This window comes from Moschus berezovskii, chromosome 22 (assembly GCF_049115385.1).
Source record: "Moschus berezovskii isolate FMDL1 chromosome 22, NW_MosBer_1.0, whole genome shotgun sequence".
Classification (NCBI taxonomy): domain Eukaryota; kingdom Metazoa; phylum Chordata; class Mammalia; order Artiodactyla; family Moschidae; genus Moschus; species Moschus berezovskii.
In genome coordinates, this window is record NC_142481.1 from 712,453 (window position 1) to 736,164 (window position 23,712).

At 43.3% G+C, this 23,712-nt stretch overlaps 2 protein-coding genes across 8 annotated transcripts in view; both read left to right on the plus strand.

The window, feature by feature from the left end:
• LOC129546366 (uncharacterized) overlaps positions 1-16,264 on the plus strand; it is a 56,357-nt gene extending 40,093 nt beyond the window's left edge. For 2 of the 7 annotated variants that reach the window (XR_016035847.1, XR_016035853.1), the window contains exon 4: positions 6,918-15,220. The gene's annotated coding sequence lies outside the window, so the exon portion shown is untranslated. Of the gene's footprint in view, positions 1-6,917 lie in introns of all 7 variants that reach the window. The other 5 variants (XR_016035851.1, XR_016035852.1, XR_016035850.1 and 2 more) reach the window with 5 other exon arrangements.
• LOC129546283 (uncharacterized) lies at positions 6,944-16,256 on the plus strand. Its single transcript, XM_055411152.2, has 5 exons — positions 6,944-7,318; positions 7,898-7,936; positions 10,071-10,131; positions 15,004-15,163; positions 15,218-16,256. Exons 1-5 carry the CDS (start codon positions 6,944-6,946, stop codon positions 16,254-16,256), a joined length of 1,674 nt encoding a protein of 557 aa, XP_055267127.2.
• Positions 16,265-23,712: the final 7,448 nt, after the last annotated feature.

Below are 23,712 nucleotides of genomic sequence, written 5' to 3' on the forward strand. Positions count from 1 at the left end.
AATTTTTTTCTTGGCTAGCTGCAGCGAATAAGGCATATTTGACCTTTCCTTTTCTTTTTCTTTTTTTGCTTCTTCCTCCCCATTGTTGAAAACTTAAAAGACTGTTTCTAGGAGATCTCACTGAGGGGTTTCGGGGCCCTTCTCTAACTGGCATTGTTAGGGTCCGGAGTTGCCCTCCCCTCAAAGGAACAGAGGACACTCACGATAATGCAAGACACACAGCGAGGTTTATTTCCAGCTAGCTGGGGTCCAAGTGTCTGCCCAACGCAGCGGGTTTCGACAAGGACCCCAAGCACTCTAAGCCAAGGGTTTATATAGCATTTTCAAACCATATTAGTTTCAAAGCATCCACACATAGTAATCTTTTTACACACAGTAATTTTTCACACTCTACACACAGCTGTATATCTCTGGCTTGCGTCACCTCCTGGTGGTTTAACGAGATAAGCCCACCCTGGCCCTTGGACCTATTTGCCTGATCTGTGTCACAACTGCCCACATTCTGGTGTATAAGATTAACTTGTTCTTCAGGTTGCTGTCTTCCTAGGAATCCTCTCTCATCCTTACTCAGCAACCAATTCTGGGGATCTTTACACAGCTTTACTAAAAAAACAATTCTAGGGATCTTTACTTAAAACAACCTTATCTAAAGTAGAGTAACTTTGGTTCTACAAGCAGCAAGCAAAGTACAGAAGCAAAAATGCATTACAGGAGCATTAAGTTCTACATTAGGTTCTACAGCATAGTTTTAGGCAAATATTGGGGGCTGACTGGCTTATGAACTGGATATGTAGGTACAAAGTCCAATGGCGGTGAAAATATCTAGATTAGTGTATTTTTGGACTACCTCAGTAAGCCATGAAAGAAAAAGGGCAGGATTTTCATCTTTTTCTTGAGTCACTTCCCTAATCTTATCGTAGTTAACATGAATGTGAGAGCTTTTTAGCATTTCTTCTAGTAAACAGTTGATCATGTGATGCAGGTACAGGATATCTGCATTGCCTGCTTGATATACCCACCTTGGCTCAGTTAAAGGGACTGTATCATCAGCCACTGGGTTAGTCCTATCTTGGTTATGGAGCTGATCAGCATGAGTCCGGGCTGCCTGCCAGGCCTGTTCCTTTTCATCAGAGTTAAAGTGGCATTTAGGATGTAATAAAGATCCTTCCAGGTTAAATTATCTGCTTGGGTAAGGCCGGGGAGTTCCTTCCTATATCTAGTAGGATTTTCTGAAAAGGATCCCAAGTTTTCTTCAATTTGGCTCATATCAGAAATTGAGAAAGGCACATGAACCCATGTAGGGCCCTCTGGTCCCGCTACCTCTCTGAGAGGAAATGTGTCTGCTTTGGGTCCTGGCCGATGGAGGCAGGGGTGGAAATCTCTTTTGGGGTTTCGGAGTCATCGCTTCCTGTTTTGGAGGAGGAAGGGCTAGAGGGTGGGGTCTCATCTTCGGAAGCCTCATCTCCAGGGTGGTAGGGAGGAGGCTCATCTGCCGGGTCAAAATTGGGGGCTGAGGGTTTAGTGGCCTTTTAGGGGCTTTAGATTTGGATTCTTTCATAGTGGAGGGGGAGAGAGAGCAGAGGAGGATTTGATAGGTAGAACAGTCCTTGCAGAGAGAAGGACGGCTTTTAAGGTCCCAGAAGGCTTGAGTATAGGGGACCTCCGACCATTTGCCATTCTGTTTGAGGAAGTTTGTGAGATCTGATAAAATATTGAAATCAAAAGTCCCGAACTCAGGCCAGAGGTTTTGGTTATCCAGTTTGTGTTGAGGCCGAATTTGAGTGCAAAGTGACTCGAGTTTATCAACCTTGAGATCAGTCAAGAGTAGAGGTTTAAGGTTTCATTTTACGCAGGCCAAGGGACAGGGAGAGTCCCGTGGGATGGATTGGCTTGACCCCATAGCAAATGGCTAGCAACTATCCGGTCGATAGAAAAGGTAGTCAGCTAATCTTTTGACCAGGCGAAGAGAGAGAAGGAGGGAGGGGCATCCCCCAAGTACCTCCCCCAGAGGGCCTTTTGGCCAGAGGGTTCCCCAGGAACCCGGAAAGGACGATAGTCTGTGGTGCCCTAGAGTACCGTCCGAGCTTCCCTGAGCTACTGGGTCAGGCGAAGATTTGTGGTGGATGGAGGGAGGTCGAATGGCAAAAGGCCTCTGTCCTGGAGTTGGTCAGTCTTGCGGAAAAGAAAATATAGAGAAAAGAGGAAGAGAGAGAAGCCAATATTCCTTGCGGTACGTGGAAAACCAATAAACCCCTTAGCCAGAACTTGTACTGCTCACGAAGGCACAGGGTGTCCTCTCGAGGAGGTCTTGAAAGCCTGGGTGGGAAAGTGAGCTCGGCAGGCTTCCACGCTCCAAAGAGGTGGAGAACAAGAAGGAACCTCAACCTTCCTGGTTTTGGCACCAAAAATGTAGGGTAAGGGAGTTAGAGAAGGCGAGGTTTGGAAAAAGGAGACCAGCACTTTACAGGAACAGATCACCTTTAAAGAGGCGAGAAGGGACAGCAATCAGTTTACTGAGCTGCTGCACTAACCCAAGAAAAGAGTAAATATATATAGGCATACATGTGGAAATCTACTGTCTTAAGGGGGCCTGTTCTCCTCCAAAGTTGTTCAGAGTAGTTATCTCATAAATGGCTGGGTCAAGGAATTCTGGAGATTGGCCAGAGGCTGGGAACGGCTGGGACCTGGATGTAATCAACCTTAATGTCCATTTTTTTCTTCTGGTGAGAGAATTCTTTGTTTTGCATAGAATGGTGGGGAGGACCTGGAGGGGAGTTTTAACTCCAGGCTATTTTGAGCCGTGTAACTTTCTTTCAGTATAAGGTTGCCAAATCTGTTTTCAGAAAAAGGGGGATGTACATCTCAGAGTGTTTTTTAAAGCTTTGTTTATAATTTACATTTAGTAAAGTGTACATATTTAAAGTAAAATATTGAGACTTTCCTGGTGGTACAGTGGATAAGAACCCACCTGCCAATTCAGGGGACACAGGTTCAATCCCTGGTCCAGCAAGATTTCACACGCCTCAAGGCAACTGAGCCTGTACACCACAACTACAATTTACTTTCCTTTATAATAGATACCTTTACATTTTCTATAATTTATATGATGGAATCCTTAAGTGTTGCTTTTTTTTCTTATTTTATGTGATGTTATATTTTAATATAGGTGTTATATGAATGGTTCATCCCCCTCCTTTTTCTTGGTTCAATCCTCTTTAGATATACTGCTATTTAACCATTCACTTTTTCATGACAAACCTAGGCAGCATATTAAAAAGCAGAGACATTACTTTGCCAACAAAGGTCTGTTCAGTCAAAGCAATGGTTTTTCCAGTAGTCGTGTATCAATGTGAGATTTGGACCATAAGGAAAGCTGAGTGCTGAAGAATTGATGCTTTTGAACTGTGGTGTTGGAGAAGACTCTTGAGAGTCCCTTGGACTGCAAGGACATCAAACCAGTCAATCCTAAAGGAAATCAGTCCTGAATATTCATTGGAAGGACTGATACTGAAACTCCAATACTTCGGTCACCGGATGCGAAGAACTGCCTGGAAAAGACCCTGATGCTGGGAAAGATTGAAGGCAGGAGGAGAAGGGGACAACAGGGGATGAGATGGTTGGATGGCATCATCCACTCAATGGACATGTGTTTGAGCAAGCTCTGGGAGTTGGTGATGGACAGGGAAACTTGGCATGCTGTAAGTCCATGGGGTCACAAAGAGTCAGACATGACTGAGTGACTGAAATGAACTGAAACATTCACTTGTTTATGTGCATTTTGGATATTTCCAGATTTTGACTGTAGAAAATAAATTGGTGCAAACATTTGTATACAGTTTTTATAAGGATATTTATTTTATTTTTTGGTGAAAGAATATTGCTGTGTCTGAATCATGAGGCCTGTGACTATTTAGCTTTTGAAGAAACTGTTTGTGACCTAATAATTGTGGTTTTTTTTACATTCTTTCCAGCACTGTATGAGGGTTCCAGTTTCTCCACATCCTTCAATTCACTTAATTTGGTCAGTCGTTATTAATTTTAGCCCTTTTAGTAAGTTTATCATGCTGTCTCACTGGTTTTTTTTTTCTCTAAGAATTCACGATTAGCATTTTTTTTTCAGCTGTTTGGTCTCTTTTTTCATTTGCTCTATCTTATAAAGTACCCACTTTTATCTTCTGCCTATTTTATGAACTTTGGCTATTTTCGTTTTTTTTTTTTTAACAAGTAGGACAAAGATGTACATTGAAGAGTCATCCATCTTCACTTGTTGAATAATGTGATTGTTAAGATTTGCTTTCATTTTTTTTTTTTTCATGTTTTAATAAACACTTCGTCTTTTTGTATTGCTTTTTTTTTCATCACAATAATAGAAATATAACATCATATATCACTGTAAAACACATTTCCACATAAATGCTGATAAGCACAAAATATTTTTCATCAATTACATTTTAACTGTAATAATATATGGCAGAATTAAAGCTGCATCCATCATGTGTCTAACTCACCTTGCTGTAATGAATTTTTAAATGTAATGGTTTCTGTCGCAAAGTAAAATCGTACATAATGTCTAGTGACACAGTACGCTGGTGGATGGGTGGATTTGGAAAATGGAAATGCAACTTCATTTTTAATTAGATTTATAAACTTCACCACCTCTACCTCCAGCCAGCTTCCCAACCCTCCCTCCCACCACCATTATTTATTTATTTATTTATTTTTTTAAAATGAGGCTTTTAATTAATGTTTGACAGAGCTGATTCAGGTTGAATAGACTAAATTTCTTTAAACAAACTTACTTATACTCCAGAGTCCTTTAAAGAGATTATAGAAAGTAAATAAGCTAGATCAGATCTGTTTTATGTAGTAATTTTATAGTTTATTTTAATTATTTCAGTTGTAAAATATTGTTATACTGTTAATTAGTTCTGATTGTTCATATTAAACTATTGTAATGCAAAAAAATAAATAAATAAAATTAAAACAAACAAAAAAAATAAACAAACTGCTACTGGAAAAAAAAAAAAAAAAAAGATTTGCTTTCAGTGCTGGAGGAATGTGTCCTGAGCTTTTTCAGTTTTTGTTATGCACAGTGTAGTGGACACATGTACCATACATTTTTAAGATTAATATACCCTGGGAATTTCCTGACGGTCTAGCAGTTAGGACTTTCCTCTTTCTCTGTCTGAGGCCCAGGTTCAGTCCCTAGTTGGGGAACTAAGATCTCACAAGCCTCATGCCACACGGCCCAAGCGGGGGGAAAATAAAGATTAATCCGCCCTAATATGTCATTCATCAATTTCTAAAGTCCAGACTGAATAATAAACCGTTGCTTTGTAGTGTTTGGCCATTTTCCTGCTCCATTATGCGGGATGGTGGGTGGGAGCAGGACTGTTAGATGGATTAAGTGCCATCAAGATGGATAGTACATCTCAAAAGCCCAGTGTGGAGAGAATAGGAGGGCAGGGGTCAGTCTCTCCAAGCCTGGGTCAGGCAGCCTAGGTTTGCAGCCTAGTTTCTGGGTTCACATCCTGGATCCCATTGCCTTGACTCACAGAGAAATGACAGTCACCCACCCTCTAGCCTCCCTGACCTCCTGTAAACAGGGATAAGGAGAGATCCTGTCCCCTGGTCTTCAGAGGAGCCGAAGAGCCGAATCGCCCGTTCCCCATTAGGAGAGTGTGGCAGTGGTAACACACTGAGCCCAGCCACCCTGCGCTCCTCCTGACGCTCACAGTCCAAACTGATGCCATGAAGCCACCCTTCAGGTGGCCAGTGCTACAGGACACTAAGATGTCAGCATGGGTTTTCCACCTGAGAATCTGCAGGTGACTATATTGGAGCTCCTTCAGGCTCAGTTCCTGACTGGGATTTGCAGGCAGATGATAGAATTTAACTTGTTCTTCATGAGAATCAATAAAAGGAGACTGGGACTTGACCGTGCAGGGGCCACGGGTTCCATCCCTGGTAGAGGATCTAAGATCTCATGCGCTTCCGGGCAAGCCCACGCATTGCAACTGAAGAGCCAACATTCTGCAACTAAGATCAGACACAGTCAAATACATAAATATTTTAAAAAGTCTTGGACTGCAAGGAGATCCAACCAGTTCATTCTAAAGGAGATCAACCCTGGGTGTTCATTGGAGGGACTGATGCTAAAGCTGAAACTCCAATACTTTGGCCACCTCATGCGACGAGCTGACTCACTGGAAAAGACTCTGATGCTGGGAAGGATTGGGGGCGGGAGGAGAAGGGGACGACCGAGAATGAGATGGCTGGATGGCATCACCGACTCGATGGACATGAGTTTGAGTGAACTCCGGGAGTTGGTGATGGACAGGGAGGCCTGGCGTGCTTTGATTCATGGGGTCGCAAAGAGTCGGACACGACTGAGCGACTGAACTGAACTGAACTAAACTCAAAGACCCCCACGGGAGTGGATTTGAGTCTTGTGCCCCACTCCCTTGCTGGGTGCCCTGCAGTAAATTTTGTACTTTCTTTCATCGCCACCAGGTGGCACTAGATCGGCTTTGTGGAGCCAGTGGACTAAGTTCCGTTTAGTAATACAAACACTTCGGTGATCCATTGCCGACTGATCCCACAGATTCTAGTGTGGCTCCTTTATGAAGAAGAAAAGCCCCGTCACTGTCCTTAGAACTGGAGTCATCGTTTTCCAGCGACGCTCATTAGGAAGCTTAGCCTTTTCTCTTTCTCCTGAAAGTCTCGTAGGGAGAGCCTTTGCCCGTGACCTGCTCGTGTGTTCGAACTATATTACCCAGGATGCTCAGAGTAAAGGGCAGCATGGGTAACGAATGAATTACCAGGAAACAGGCAGTTTCCGTTTAAAGCACACCTCGTTGGGGCGGGACTTCCGGCCTCCATAAGGCGGCCGTTTTAACTGCTCTATGTCTGTTCAGGTCCGGAGGCTTGTTAGGACTGGGCGATGGGACCGAGGACGTTCAATGAGAGGGGCTGTCGTCGCTGCACAGAGACGGGTCTGAGCTTCGGCGACGCCGCCCGGGAACCGCCCCGCCCGAGCCTCCCCGCCGTTCCTGGCCCCGCTCCGCCCAGAGTCGCTGGCGGCGGCGGCGCTGAAGGACCAGCCTCAGGTAAACGTCGTCCTCCGGCCGCTCACTGCCCTCACCTCACCAGACACGAAAGCCCCGAGTGCGAGGCTCCTGCTCACGTGCCCGCAGCCCAGGCCCCGGGCTCCAGGACGGTGAGGCGGTCGTGGGTGGTCCCTGTGTGTAATGGACAGTGTGATGGAGCGTGGGACAGGGTGATGGGCCGAGGGACCCGCAGCTGCACAGGCTTGGAGGTCGGACTGTGGCTGGAGGATTCAGGAAACCCGGGTCCATCTGATGTCTGCAGGACCCAGACAATGAGAAGCAGAGTCATGCCCTGACTGTCAGGCTGAGGATTGTATCTTCATTGTCGGGACCTAAGAAGGTGTGGGGAGAAGGAAATGGCAACCCACTCCAGTATTCTTGCTTGGAGAATCCCAGGGACAGAGGAGCCTGGTGGGCTGCCGTCTGTGGGGTCGCACAGAGTCGGACTCGACTGGAAGCGACTAAGCAGCAGCAGCAAGAAGGTGTGGAGAGTTTTGAACAAAAAGGGGAACGGGATTTACATTTGCTTTTAAAATGTTTTGTAAGGCTATTCAAAGGAAAAACAGATTTGAGGGGAGTGATGAGAACCCTGAGGCACTAGGAGGTTGAATCTTTGTTCAGGGTCACACTGCGGGTAAGGAGCGACAAAGTGCACGGAGGCACAGAGGTCAGACGACCAAACTGAGGCCACCTGGCTCGGGCTAGGCAAGGATGCGTATGGGGTGGCATGAGCTTCAACCTTTCTGTCCCCACTGTTACATTGTTCTAAGGTCTGTCTCTTTCCACAGAGTCCCAAGGCTGCAGAAGTACTTACAGTAACAAAACGGGTATGTAGAGGGTGTCCTAGTTCCTTTCTGGCTCTAACCCTCACTCAGATGTTTTCTGGTTTGTGGAATCAGGGAACTCTTAGATGCCGTCTTCCCAATCCTTGGCTCTGGGCACCCTCGAGAAACCCCATGCCCAGAGTCTTAAGTCCATATTAGAGGTTATATGGTTATATTTCCATTTCTGGCAACCATCGTAAAGTTGTGTGGAAAGTTAACCCAGGAGCTGGTACCACCATATGCAAATACTTAGTATTAAAATTAAGGTGGGGGAAAAAAAATAAAATTAAGGTGGGAGTGTTGAGGAAGCACACGTCTCCTTATCTGGTCTGAACACGAAATATAGGATGAATGCCTGAGAAATTGAGCATCTATTCTGGAGGTATTGGGTGGTTTCAATCAGAGGAGGGAGGTGATATTATTAAGGTCTTAAAAAGCTATTTCTGACTGTATGTAGAGTGGAGAACAGACCATGAGAGTGAGAGGAGTGAGGCAGATCCCGGTAGAGGCTACTGACATAGTCTAGGTGAGAGTTAATGGGCCAGAGTTGTGATTTAGTAGATGAGGTTGAAGTCTGGATGCATGTTCTAAAAAGGGTCAACTAGGTTTTCTAGTTTGGATGATGAGAAGTGAAACAGAGAAACCAGAAATAACCCCAGGGTGTTTGATCTTAGCAGCTGTAGGGATGGAAGCTCCAACTGAGATGAGGAGGTTGAGTGTGAGTAATAATCACTGGGTTTATCAGAAGCTTTGTTTTGACCATATTAAGAGTCTGAGGTATTTCAGGGACCAGTAAGTGGAGGCATCAAATTGGCAGCTGGACTCACAAATTGGGAAATCGAAAGAGGGGTTCAAGTAGAGATATCCAAAATGTGGTAGCTACTATGTGGACCCAAGTGAGTGACCTGTGGTCACATTTAGGAGGTATAATCTTCATGTTACAGTCCTAACGCTGTTCAGGGAGCAGGAAGTGGAGGATAGAAGCTGAGCACTGGGGCTCTTGCTTGAGTACCTGAGTGATGGTATTGGGTTTCTTGGTGGCTCAGATGGTAAAGAATCTGCAGTGCAGGTGACCTGGGTTCGACCCCTGGGTCAGGAAGATCCCCTGGAGAAGGGAATGGCAACCCACTCCAGTATCCTTGCTTGGAGAATTCCATGGACAGGAGTCTGGCAGGCTACAGTACAAAGGTTTGCAGAGTCAGACACAACTGAGTGACTATCGCTTTCACTTTTAAAATGCAGTTGAGGGAGGTATGTGGTCATAAAGATAGGGTGTATCAGATGTGAGAGCCTGATAAGTGGCCAACGCTTCCAAGAGAAGTGTAGATATGAGTTGGATGCCAAGGCATAGCAGTGGTTGAGGAAGGATGACATGCTGACCGGAGCTTTTGCTTATTCACTTCACTAGGGACTCACCAAGATTTTGTGAGGACTTTAATGGGGCCTGGAATGATTCATTCAGCCTGGTGGATATGGACAGAGGCAAATATGGTCATTTGTGATAATTATTGGGATTGGGGTGACTTGAATGAAGGTTAGCTGGACAGAGAAGGCTGTCATTGCTGAAGGACAGCGAGAGCTGCACAGAAATGGAAGAGGGCTATGGGCATCCAAGATTGACTGGTGGGTTTGTGTGGCTTAGTCTTAAGCAAGGAGCACCCATACAGGAAAAGAGGCCATAGAAGGCTTAGATGTTTCCACCCTCAATGGGTGCTGTGAGAGGTCTAAGCTAGTATTGAATCCTGTCTGAATTTGCTGAGCAAATCTGGGTGCTTTCTGCAAAGTTGTGTGTTAAGACCTTAAATGAAGGACATCCCTGGTGGTCAGGTGGTTAAGAATCCACCTGCTAATGCAGGGGACACAGGTTCGATCCTTGGTCTGGGAGGATCCCATGTGCCACAAGGCAACTAAACGGGTACACCACAACTACTGAGCCCATGTACTAGAGCCATGAGCTGCAACTGCTGATCCCTTGTTCAGTTATACTTCTCCTGAGAGGAGTGGGGTCACCTTGATGAGGTTCAGGGACGCTTGTACTTTGATGCTGGAGAACCTTGAAATTAAAACCTCTCTGGGTGAGGTCCTCACACCCACCTCTGTGCCCAGAGGTATTCCCTGCTCTGTCTTTTCACCCTAGAGCCTGGTCTGCCCTTCCTACATCAGAACCACAGACAGTGCATCCTTCCCCAAGTCCCTAAGTAGGTGCTGGGGTTGGTTGGATAAGGTGTGTGCACTGCCCTTTTCTCTCCTTGAAAAGCCCCAACTTCTGCTTCCATGAAACCTCACAAAGAATGATTCAGGGTCAGCCATCTACTGATCACTGTAATGGATTCTATTTTGCTTGCCCGCTGCCTGACCTGGTGACTTTGTCCAGATCTAAAGCACTCTAGTACCCTAGATCCTATTTCTCTCTTCTAGCTGACATTTCCTCACGTCTGCCTGTGCCAAGATTTGCCATCATTGACATGTTTACTAATTACGTGGACCATGGTCTTTTCTTGCAAGACTCTGAAGTTTTCTATAATAGTTTTCTTTCCTGTGTACTACTGTGTGCTGAGTTATTCTGGCCTAGTACTGGCTGCACTTTGTAATGTCTTTCTCTAAGTAATTGCATCACATGGTTGCCATGTGTATTTGCTTATCTCGGGAGTCGGATGGAGTGCATTCAGTGGTTCACAAATGACTGTTAATCCAGTCACAACAAAATGCATCAGGAGGCTCCTGGTCTTAAATGGCACCTGGGGCAGGGCATGACATCAAGGCTGTGTTCAAATTATAGGAGAAGCTTACTGTGTTTGATTAGTATTTTGTGCCAGTTCTAGCAGCCACACCTCATTTCTGGTGTTGCTTCCCCATTCTTGACTTTTGATGACTTGTCTACTCTACTTGTCTGTTCTACTCTTACATCCCATACGGGACTAATCCTCACCTCTCTGGACTCTCACCTGCTTTTCTTACTGCTCCTTCTGCAGTGCTCTCCAATGTCAACTTTTACATATTGTGTCATGAGGTGTGCACCTATCTTTGAATAGTCCTTAAACACAGACTATTCTATTGCAATTGGATATTCTTGGTCCTGGACTTACCCTTCTACTCTAGTGGTCATGTGTCACCAGCAAACAGGAGCCCTCTGGAAATTACTTACAGATAAACTGGTTGTAGGCCCTGTTCTCTTCCAGATATCCCATCCCATAGCTGTGTCCTTCACCTTGCGAGGCCTTCCCCATTCTGTGCTCTTTATTTCCTAGTACAGCAAAGTGGCCTGATCCTTAGCCTGCATCACCTCCCTGGTCCTGCAGACAATCCCTTGGACTTATCTTGAGTTTGTGTTCAGGTGGCCCTCTCCAATGATGTACTGTGTAATCTAGCATCATCTACAAGAGTGCATTATAGAAATGTACAAGGGTCTGCAATGTGAAGAGGCAGCAGAGGTTTTCAGAAGGCAGATGGAAGAGCACAAAACAGAAATACAATGGCATTATAAATTTTAAGTTTCATAACTGTGTCTAAACACACATCCATTCTTCTGGATTCCACTAAATAGTATGAAGAACAGAGGGAGAGAGAGAGAGAATGTCTGACATCTAGGACCTGTCTTGACTTCAGCTCAGTAACATTTCCTCATTTTGTCAGGAGTAAATCCATACGGAGAAGATTCAAAGTCTGGGAAGCCACTCTAGATGGCTCATCATTTTCCTGTGTTCCCTTTTCATGGAACCTGAGTACAAGGTCACTGCATACATTTAGTAAATTATCTCTGACCTGGTATGATCTTGGATCAGAGATAGAGAACAAATACATGGGGTAAAATGAAAGAGAAGAGGGACAGAGAGGGGAAGTGAGAGGGATGAATTATGGTAGAAATGACATGTAAATATCAGGAAGTGGCAGAATTCTGAAAATGAGAGACTCTTAAGAGTTATATAGTTTTTGAACATGGGAAACACTAATGTATAATAGGTCAATTAATTCTTCAATGTATAGAGAATGAGAAGCAGTTCATTAGAAAGAATAAGAAGCAAGCTATAAAGAGTGAAACTATGATCTAGACTCATGAAAATCCAGATTCTTAGACAGATGGGAAGGTATGATAAGTCTTCAACAGTGAAAATTAAAACCTGATATAACTGAAAGTAAGTAACTGAGGGAAAATACATTTTCTAACACATTTGAAGTGAGATAGTTTTCAAAGGAGAATAATCAAAATAGAACTCTAATAAAGGTTTATTTTGCTAAGTCAACAAACTGTCTGCCTTGCTGTCAAGACAGTTGATAGAAGCAGTGTTTGCAAGCAGAGTGGATTCATAAAGAGAAGAAAGTTTCTTCAAAAACAGCTGCATCAGGAACAGCCTGACACTGCTGTGTTCCATGTTGGGGTGTTACTCTATGACTCTATGAATCCCAGTCCATGTGGGCTATAAAACTGGCACTCCCCCTCCATCAGGATATCTGAGGTTCTGTTACTGTACAGAAGAGAAGGCAGGGCTATGCCCTGTGGATCTGAATGTGACTAGAACTAGAATGTGAGAGAATTATGTGCTTATATCCTAAAACTCTTCTTAGATTCAGCATACACGTGGATGACAATATTGCACCTTCCTTTCTGTGAATACTAGATGTCTCTTCCATTTATTTAATTTTTCTTTGATATCTCTTATCAGAATTTGGTAGTTTTCTCCATATAACTCTTGTATATGTTTTGTTAGATTTGTACCTGAGTATTTAATTTTGGGGGATGCTAATGTAAATGGTAATATATTTTAAATTTTAAATTCCATTCATTCACTGCTGGCATATGGCAACAACCTTGCTATAATTTCTTACTGGATCAAGGATTTTTGTTGTTGTTGATTCTTTCAGGTATTATACATAGAGACTTCCTTATTACTTGTTTACAGAGACAGTTTTATTTCTTCCTTCCCAATTACACCTTTTCATTTTATTTTCTTGTCTTATTGAATTAGCTAGGACTTCCAGGACAATGCTGAAAAGCAGTGGGTAGCAGGACATACTTGCCTTGTTCATGATTTTCGTGGAAAAGCTTTGAACTTCTCACAAGTAAGATTAAGCAGCAGTTTGCTTCTAAGTATATCTGATTATCTCTGCTTTTGTTTATTTGAAATTAAATGCATCATTTTGAATAAGGTCTTTATTTCACAACCTGATACTTATTATGTTTATTATGTCTACTTATTATATTTTTGTAGATTTTCTTCAAATGTTGGATTTTCTCAAATTTGTTTCTGCATCTATGATATGATCATGTGATTTTTCTTCTTTTAGCCTGTTGATGTGATTGTTGTTGTTCAGTTGCTCAGTTGTGTCCAACTCTGCAGCCCCATGGACTGCAGCACACCAGGCTTCCCTGTCCTTCACCATCTCCCAGAGCTTGCTCAAACTCATGTCCATCAAGTCGGTGATACCATCCAATCATCTCATCCTCTGTCGTCCCCTTCGCCTACCTTCAATCTTTCCCAGCATCAGGGTCTTTTCTAATGAGTCAGCTTTTTGCATCAGGTGGCCAAAGTTAATTTGTATTTGAATATTAAACTAGCCTTGCATACCTAGGATAATTCCATTTGGTTGTGGTGTATAATTCTTTTTACACATTGTTGGATTTGCTTCTGTGCTCATGAGAGATAATTGGTCCATAATTTCCTTGTAATGTCATTGTCTGGTTTTGGTATTAGAGTGATGTTGGCCTCATAGAATGAGTTAGGGAGTATTTCCTCTGCACTTTTCATCTGGAAGAAATTGTAGATAACTGGTATAATATCTTCCTTAAATATTTGGCAAAATTCACCAGTGACTCTCTTTGGGCCTGGTACTTTCTGCTTTGGAAGGTTAGTAATTATTGATACAGTTCTTCACTAGAAAGTAAGAATAGACAATCTGAATAGGCCTGTATCGTTTAAAGAAATTAATAAATGCTGTAAAAGCATTTGAGAAAATCTAACACCTACGCTCTTCTGTTTTCCATTTCATTGGTTTCTATTCTATTTTTCTGTTTTGGATTTAATTTGCATTTCTTTTTAGAGTTTTCTAGGATGGAAGTTCAGACTGATGATTTTGTATCTTTCTTCTTTTTATGCTGTAAATTTTCCTCTAGGCACGGCTTTCTCTGCAACCCACAAGTTTTGGTAAATTGTTTTCATTTAGTTTCAAGCAGTTTGAAATTTCTCTTGAGATTTCTCCTGACTCATAAGTATCCTTGAATTATTTAAAACTATGTTTTTTCAGCTCCATGTATTTTGGGATTTTCCAGCTATCTTTATCTTTTTGATTTCTACTTGAATTCCATTGTGGTCTGAGAGCAGACATTGTGTGATTTCTAGTCCTTTAAGTTTGTTAAGGTATATTTTATAGCCCAGAAAATGTGGTAGTGAATGTTCCCTGTGAGCTTGAGAAGAATACGCAATCTGCTCTTTTTTGATGGTGCTGGAGAAGACTCTTGAGAGTCCCTTGGACTGCAAGGAGATCCAACCAGTCCATTCTAAAGGAGATCAATCCTGGGTTTTCATTGGAAGGACTGATGCTAAAGCTGAAACTCCAATACTTTGGCCACCTCATGCGACGAGTTGACTCACTGGAAAAGACTCTGATGCTGGGAAGGATTGGGGGCGGGAGGAGAAGGGGACGACAGAGAATGAGATGGCTGGATGGCATCACCGACTCAATGGACATGGACTTCAGGAGTTGGTGATGGACAGGGAGGCCTGGCATGCTGTGATTCATGAGGTTGCAAGGAGTCGGACATGACTGAGCGACTGAACTGAACTGAACTGAGTCTTATAGATATCAATTATATTAAATTGATTGAAGGTGCTTTGAGTTTAAATATGTCCTTAACTGATTTTCTGCCTGCTGGAGCTGTCCATTTCTGGTAGAGGGATGTTGAAGTCTCCCAAATATAATAACGATTCATTTATTTCTGTTCATCTGGAGCTCTAGGTCCACTTTCACACTCACAAAACACAGTTAATTTCCTTCTCAAAGTTTCCCTCTGAATTCCTCTATATTCAAGGCACAACAGGAGATTGTCAAGTAGAGAATTTCTTCTCCCACTTCAGACTTGCCTGCCTTCCACTTCTGTTTCAGCCAGAACAAGTTCTCTACTTTAAGAACTCATGTGATGGGGGCCCTGCTGCCTCCCGTGAGCGGAGAGGCGGGGCCGGGTCTGATCCGCTTCCCGCCCCTCGCACCCGGCTCCAGGAGCTGGGCGCCCCGCGCGTGGGCACGCAACGACTGGATCGCCCAGGCGGTACCTTCAGCCGAGCAATGAAGAAAGCCCGGGAGCAGCAACCGGAGCCGGTCGAGACGTTTCCTGCGGCCGGGGTTGCTGCTGCTGCCACCTAAGCGGCGGCTTGAAACTCCCCGAAGTTGCGAGCCAGCGAGAGGCTGCTGCCCGCCGGGAGCAAAAGGGAAAGGAACTCTAAGATGCCAGAGTGACAGAGACAGACAGACGGACGCACAGACCTGCAGAAGACACCACGTCGGCGGCCTATCCCCGGAGCTCGTGAGGCGTCCCAGCTCTGTTCACTGGTGGGAGGCTGAGCTGGTGGAAAAGGCTCCTGGAAGAGACTCAGAGGCGACCATAACGTCTTTACGTTTATATGCATTGCCCAGCCTGCCTGGAGTTGTCAGACCGGGCTGCAAGGAACTGCTGTGTTTGTTGGTTATCACGGTGACTGTGAGCCGTGGCGCCTCCGGGGTGTGCCCCACTGCTTGCATCTGTGCCACTGACATCGTCAGCTGCACCAACAAAAATCTGTCCAGGGTGCCTGGGAAGCTTTTCAGGTTGATCAAGAGACTGGATCTGAGTTACAACAGAATTGGACTTCTGGATTCTGAGTGGATTCCAGTATCGTTGGTAAAGCTGAACACCCTCATTATTCGGCACAACAACATCACAAGCATTTCCACGGACAGTTTTTCCACCACTCCAAATCTGAAGTGTCTTGACTTGTCATCCAACAAGCTGAAGACCGTGAAAAGAGCAGTGTTCCAAGAGCTGAAGGTTCTGGAAGTGCTCCTGCTTTACAACAATCACATTTCTTATCTGGATCCTTCAGCGTTTGGAGCGCTCTCCCAACTGCAAAAACTGTACTTAAGTGGAAACTTTCTCACGCAGTTTCCCGTGGATTTGTATGTTGGAAGGTTCAAGCTGGCAGAACTGATGTTTCTAGATGTTTCTTATAACCGCATCTCCTCTCTGCCAATGCATCATATAAATTTAGTGCCAGGAAAGCAACTGAGAGGTATCTTCCTTCATGGAAATCCCTTTGTCTGTGACTGTTCCCTCTCCTCCTTGCTGATCTTTTGATACCGCAGGCACTTCAGCTCAGTGATGGATTTTAAGAATGATTATACCTGTCGCCTATGGTCTGACACTAGGCACTTCCATCAGGTGCTTCTGCTCCAGGATAGCTTCCTGAACTGCTCTGACAGTATCATCAATGGTTCCTTCCATGCCCTTGGCTTTATTCATGAAGCTCAGGTTGGGGAAAGGCTGATGGTCCACTGTGACGGCAAGACTGGTAGGGCAAATACCGATTTCATGTGGGTCGGTCCAGATAACAGAGTGCTGGAGCCCGATAAAGAGATGGAAAACTTCCATGTGTTTTCCAATGGAAGCCTGGTTATAGAAAGTCCTCGTTTTGAGGATGCTGGAGTGTATTCCTGTGTTGCAGTGAATCGGCAACGTCTGTTAAATGTGGATGTCACAATAAACGTGAGCAATTTCACCATAAACAAATCCCATGCACACGAGGCATTTAACACAGCTTTTACCACTCTTGCAGCGTGCGTGGCCAGCATTGTTCTGGTACTCCTGTACCTCTATCTGACACCGTGTCCCTGCAAGTGTAACCCCAAGAGACAAAAAAATATGCTAAACCAAAGCAATGTCCATGCATCTATTCTCACTCCCGGTCCTGATAGCCATGCCCCCATGGATGAACGGAAGGCAGGGATTGGGAAAAGAGTAGTGTTTTTGGAACCCCTGAAGGATACTGCAACAGGGCAGAATGGAAAAGTCAGGCTCTTTCCCAGTCATAGCTGAGGGCATCTTAAAGTCCACGAAGGTGAAATGCGACTCAGATTCAGTCAATTCAGTGTTTTCAGACACACCCTTTGTGGCATCCACTTAATTTTGTGCCTGCATTTGTACGATGTAGTGATTGAATCTCTTTATATTCAACTTTGTGTGTGGTCTGCGAAAATAAACAGCAGGGCAGAAATGGGGTTGTTCTGTTTCAGAAATAATACCACAGGGTCTCTTTCACTGGTTTATAGGAAATGTGGTAAAGCACTTAGGTTCATGCCAGAGAAAGATGGAGTTGTATTTCAGAGTTTAAGTTCTAGATGATACCTTCATCTTTAGCACCACTGATCATTTCAAAGCTGGCCTGGAGGCGACGTGACTGACATTGTCCTTTCACTCAGGATTCTTGAAAGAAAAGCTAAATTTCAGATACTTATTGGGACCAAAGTTGAGTTATGTTAAAGAAAAGTGTTCATTTTTAAAAGATGCAGAAGGAAGAACCAAGCAGCAGTTGTTTATAAAATACAAAGTAAAGTTAGATTTGGGGATACTTCAGTTCATGTTATCATTGCAGACCAGAGTAAATAGACAGTCCTGATCAAATTTGCTGAGCAGTGCCACATCGCATATGGTGTTAGATAAATAGTACAGTAAAGATACATTTGTTTGACTGTCTTCTTTCCATTCTTTCCATCTCCTATCCTTGTACAAAAGATCTTATTGAAAGTTTAAAGCCATCATTATTTGTTGCCATAAATATGTAAGTGTCAATGCCAAAATGTCTGAGTAACTTCTTCAGCCTTTGTTCTAAGAGACTAATATTTGTCTATATGCTTGTGTGTGTATAAGTCTTAAATTATATGAACTGTTAAGAGATGCCACTATATTGTACCTTGGACTTTTGAATTAATGTAAATAAACATGTGTTCTGCGACTTGATGTTCTGTTTTATTTGGCTATTTAAAAATATAAATCTAAGATGTTTAATGTGGAAAAAAAAAGAACTCATGTGATTACATTAGGCCAACATGAATAATCTCTATTTTCAAGTCAAACAATGAGCTACTTTAATTACATCTGCAAAGTTCTTTTATCTTGTAACATAAGATACTCAGGGGAGTGACTCCAGGGGTCAGAGCCACAGCTATCAAAACTCTGCCAGGCATAGTCTCTTTCCCTAATTTACCTCTAGTATTTTATAGCACATTTCATATTTTTATCTTCTCAACCGTAGTCAGACTCAACAAGTCTGAAATTATTTTTATTTATATAAATCTAAGGAAAGTTATGACCAACCTTGATAGTATATTAAAAAGCAGAGACATTACTTTGCCAACCAAGGTCCGTCTAGTCAAGGCAATGGTTTTTCCCGTGGTCATGTATGGATGTGAGAGTTGGACTGTGAAGAAAGCTGATCGCCGAAGAATCGATGCTTTTGAACTGTGGTGTTGGAGAAGACTCTTGAGAGTCCCTTATACTGCAAGGAGATCCAAACAGTCCATTCTAAAGGAGATCAATCCTGGGTGTTCATTGGAGGGACTGATGCTAAAGCTGAAACTCCAATACTTTGGCCACCTCATGCGACGAGTTGACTCACTGGAAAAGACTCTGATGCTGGGAAAGGTTGGGGGCAGGAGGAGAAGGGGACGACGGAGAATGAGATGGCTGGATGGCATCACCTACTCTGTGGACATGAGTTTGAGTGTACTCCGGGAGTTGGTGATGGACAGGGAGGCCTGGCGTGCTGTGATTCATGGGGTCGCGGAGAGTCGGAAACGACTGAGCGACTGAACTGAACTGAACTCACAATTTATCCATACATCTCAGCCATATATAACTGCAGCTACCTTTGTTTGGCACAAGTTGACTTAAATTCCAGGTTTTCCATGTTCAATACAGTGAAACATGTATATTATCACATGTGAAACGAATCACATGTATATTATCACATGTGAAATGAATCACCAGTCCAGGTTCGACACATGATACAGGATGCTTGGGGCTGGTGCACGGGGATGACCCAGAGGGAGGATAAGGGGAGGAGGGAGATGGGGAGGGGTTCGGGAAGGGGAACTCATGTACACCCGGGGTGGATTCATGTCAATGTATGGCAAAACCAACCAATATAATATTGCAAAATAATTAGCCTCCAATAAAAAAATAAATAAAATGTAAAAAAAAAATACAGTGCTTAGATTAAGCAGTAGTTTGCCTCTAAGTACATCTGATTATCTCTACTTTTTTTATTTGAAATTAAGTGCATCATTTTGAGTAAAGTCTAATTTGCTTATTTACTTTGATTTTGTGGACTAATCTTTTGCTCTTCTCATGATATTAACTTTGGGACTTACTCTCTGAGTCTGTGAAGAATTGATACTGATGCTGCCTTTGTGTATAGGTGTTACTTCTGCCCTCCTGACAGGGACCTCATTTGGGCAGACCTATCACATAAGCCTAATATCTACCCAGTATTCTACATGATGAATACTTAGGCAGTGATGCTTTAGATTTTCACACAAAGGCACACACATATACAACAGCCCAGTTTATAACTATATAACATGATTATTTACTGTTCAGTGTTTTGGTGTTCTGAGGTAGGAACTATTGTGGAAACATAACTTTAAATAAAATGTCCTGCTAACCCAGAAGACTTCTTCACATAAAAAGAAGAGAAAGAAAACATTTTTTTTCTGTTGAAGCATAGAGGCAGAATGTGATATGCATTACAGGCAATCTAGTAAGAAGTCAGTAAGGAATCTCACACTTTTATGTGACCATGCAGTACAATGTGTTAACATACATGTTCTTGAGATAAATGAGAACTAGTTTTCCAGTAAGAGGATTTGACAGTACCATTTTTCATATCATTCATTCTACATTTACCTTGTAATAGGAGTGACCGTTGGTGTTTGCTAAGTGTCTGTATCTAAAGGAAAAATACATTTCTTATACCTTTATGACAGGAGGTAGTTTTATAAATCAGATCCTGGCACCTGCTGAAGTTAGGCTCCTTCTCTCCTACAGAAACTGGAAGATAAGGGCACTCTCTTACATAATGATTGAATTTAAAAGAGCAATCTCTCAGGTCTCAGAGCAAAAGGTTTCCAAAATGCAAAGCTGGCAACAGGCTTATATAGCTTTTAAAAATATATAGTAAAGGGCAAAGGAAGAAAAGACAAGTTTTCTTAAGTAAATGCCTTAAGAAAAAGTGGATGTGGTGATGAAACTCTCCTTTTTTGCCTCAGAGGATTTTTCTTTTTTTTTAAATTTGTGTTCACTGTTACAAAACTCACTGTTAATTTGAACTTTAAGCTGATCTCCAAAAAATTTATTTGCATTTTCTAAGCATATTGGCTGGGTGAAGTTGCTTTCAAATAGAGAGGAAAAAGTCCTACAAATTTACTGATTTCTGGAAGCTTTTGAAGCCTGGAAGAACTGAAAGGATGTCAAGAATTCTGTGTGTGGGTATGTGTAAATAAGATGGAAACACCAAAGGAGAGAGATTTTCCAGAAGAGACATGATGTGTCACTGGGTGTTTATTCATGTAGGAGAAATGATAAGATTCCTTAAAAAATTCAATTAAAACAAATTGATTTTATTAAACATTATTTTTTAACCCTTTTAGTTTTAAGTATTAAATAAGTATTTTTAATATAAGTAATGTTTAGCAAAATTTGACAGCAATTAGCACCTAAAAGCAACATTCCGAGACCTACATTTTCAGGTAGTCTATATTGTCCATATTTGATAATAACTTGCCATTTATTATAAGTAACATGGTGCAGTGGTAAAGAATCCACCTGCCAATGCAGGAGACATGGGTTCGATCCCTGGGTCAGGAAGATCCCCTGGAGAAGGAAAGGGCAACCCATTCCAGTATTCTTGCCTGGGAAATCCCATGGACAGAGAAGCCTGGAGAGCTACAATCCATGGGGTTGCAAAGAGTTGGATATGACTGAGTGACTGAGCACACACGACTAACACATAAACAATACTTCAGTTCAGTTCAGTCGCTCAGTCGTGTCCGACTCTTTGCAACCCCATGAATCACAGCACGCCAGGCCTTCCTGTCCATCACCAACTCCCGGAGTTTACTCAAACTCATGTCCATCGAGTCGGTGATGCCATCCAACCATCTCATCCTCTGTCATCCCCTTCTCCTCCTGCCCCCAATCCCTCCCAGCATCAGACTCTTTTCCAGTGAGTCAACTCTTCGCATGAGGTGGCCAAAGTATTGGAGTTTCAGCTTTAGCATCAGTCCTCCCAATCTTTACAATAGTCCTATATGGGAAATGTCATTGTCTAAATTTATAGACAGTACATGACCTATCCAAGGTCACCCGGATTGTAAGTGGGTAGACCTACAACTCCAAACCAAATCCTATTTGGCTCCCAAACTGGCATGCCTGTCAAGTTCACAATGTCTGCAGGGAGCTTCAGTGATCTCCTTTTTGCCAAATCCAGTGGTAACTTTGGTCTTCATTGCACTTGATGTTTAAGCTGACCCGTGACCTCCTTAAAACACTGTCTTCTCTTGGCTTGTGTGAACCCTCACTTGCTGATGTTCCTCCTGCTTCACTGGCTGTTCCTCTTCAGTCTCCTTTTCAGATTCTGTGCCTAAGCTCCCCACTTGAGAGGACCCAGGATTCAGTCCTGAGCTCTTGTCCATCTACACTCTCCCTGGGTAACACCACCCCTCTCCTGGTTGAAATGCCATCCATGTATGGAGGTGTCCAAACCTGCAATTCTTGTCCTGACTTCTCTCCAAAAGTCCAGACTCACACAATTGACTCTCTGTTTGACATTTCGACTTAGATTAGTAATTTCTCCCCTGAAAAATTTGCATCTCCTCCAATTCTCCTCAACAAAGTAAATAGCAAGAAGTGACCCAAGCCCCCCCAAAAAATCTAGGAATTATTTTTTATTTTTCTGTTCTCCTACAGCCCATGCCCAATCCTTCAGCAAGTCTACCTCATCCTCCAAAGGATACCTCAACATCTACTTCTCTCCTTCTCCATTGCCAGCACCCTAACCTCCGAGCATCTCTTGCCTGGACCACTGCAAAAACCTTGAAACTGATGTTCCTGCTTCCGATCTTGCTGCAATCCATTTGCTACACAGCAGCCAGAGGATCTTTCTAAAATCATAAATCAGATGAAATCACTCTCTTAAAAACCTTTCAGCGATTTTTCACCTGGTTTTGAATACATTCCAAAATTCTTGTCCTCCCTCATGGAGTCCTGCCTGATCTGCCCTTATCTCGCGCTGTTTTCCTACCACACTCCAGTCATATTAGCCATCCTTCATGTCTCACACCCGCCAAACAGGTTTCTGCCTGAAAGCCACTGAACATGCTGTCCACTCTCCAGAGTGTTTATTCTTCTCCTAATCTTCCCAGGTTGGCACTTTCTTCTTCTTCTTCTTTTTTTAAGAAATTACCACGTATGGACCCATTCCTTTTAATAAAATATTTATTTATTTTTGGCTGCGTTGGGTCTTAGTTGTAGGCTCAGTACAACTAAGTACTGAGTACAACTAAGTACTGTAGTTGAGGAACACGGGCTGAGTGACCCTAAGGCATATCGGATCCTAGTTCCCCGACCAGGAGTTGGATACTCATCCCCTTCATTAGAAGGTGGATTCCCAACCATTGGACCACCAGGAAAGTTCCCAGGTTGGTACACACTTGCCGTCAGCTGCAGTGCCTCCTCCCTGATCACTAGTCTACAGGAACCACACACTCAGCCACTGTCACAATCCTGAATTTTAATTCTCTGCAGAGCACTTCTTACTGTCTGGTTGTTTCTTGTTTACATATTTGTTGTTTTATTGTCTTCAATTCCTCATTACAACTCAGGATCCAAGACGTTCCCTGTCTTGTTCACCATTGTATCTCCAGTGCCCAGACTGGTGTCTAACACATGGGAGTTCAGTTCAGTTCAGTTCAGTCGCTCAGTCGTGTTCGACTCTTTGCGACCCCATGAATCACAGCACGCCAGGCCTCCCTGTCCATCACCAACTCCCGGAGTTCACTCAAACTCATGTCCATCGAGTCAGTGATGCCATCCAGCCATCTCATTCTCTGTCGTCCTCGTCTCCTCCCACCCCCAATCCCTCCCAGCATCAGACTCTTTTTCCAGTGAGTCAACTCGTCGCATGAGGTGGCCAAAATATTGGAGTTTCAGCTTTAGCATCAGTCCTTCCAATGAAAACCCAGGATTGATCTCCTTTAGAATGGACTGGTTGGATCTCCTTGCAGTCCAAGGGACTCTGAAGAGTCTTCTCCAGCACCAGAGTTCAAAAGAATCAATTCTTCGGTGATCAGCTTTCTTCACAGTCCAACTCTCACATCCATACATGACCACTGGAAAAACCATAGCCTTGACTAGACGGACCTTTGTTGGCAAAGTAATGTCTCTGCTTTTTAATATGCCATCTAGGTTGGTCATAACTATCCTTCCAAGGAGTAAGCGTCTTTTAATTTCCTGGCTACAATCAGCATCTGCAGTGATTTTGGAGCCCCCAAAAATAAAGTCTGACACTGTTTCCACTGTTTCCCCATCTATTTCCCATGAAGTGATGGGACCAGATGCCATGATCTTAGTTTTCTGAATGTTGAGCTTCAAGCCAGCCTTTTCACTCTCTTTCACTTTCATCAAGAGGCCTTTGAGTTCCTCTTCACTTTCTGCCATAAGGGTGGTGTCATCTGCATATCTGAGGTTATTGATATTT

What these genes read in the sequence shown, in the direction of transcription:
- LOC129546283 (XM_055411152.2), top strand. Translation starts at nt 6,944, where the DNA reads ATGGGACCGAGGACGTTCAATGAGAGGGGCTGTCGTCGCTGCACAGAG. An exon ending in GCAGCTGCACAGGCTTGGAG is followed by an intron (nt 7,319 to 7,897) that starts GTCGGACTGTGG and finishes CTCTTTCCACAG; the next exon opens with AGTCCCAAGGCTGCAGAAGT. An exon ending in ATCCTTCCCCAAGTCCCTAA is followed by an intron (nt 10,132 to 15,003) that starts GTAGGTGCTGGG and finishes CTCCCACTTCAG; the next exon opens with ACTTGCCTGCCTTCCACTTC.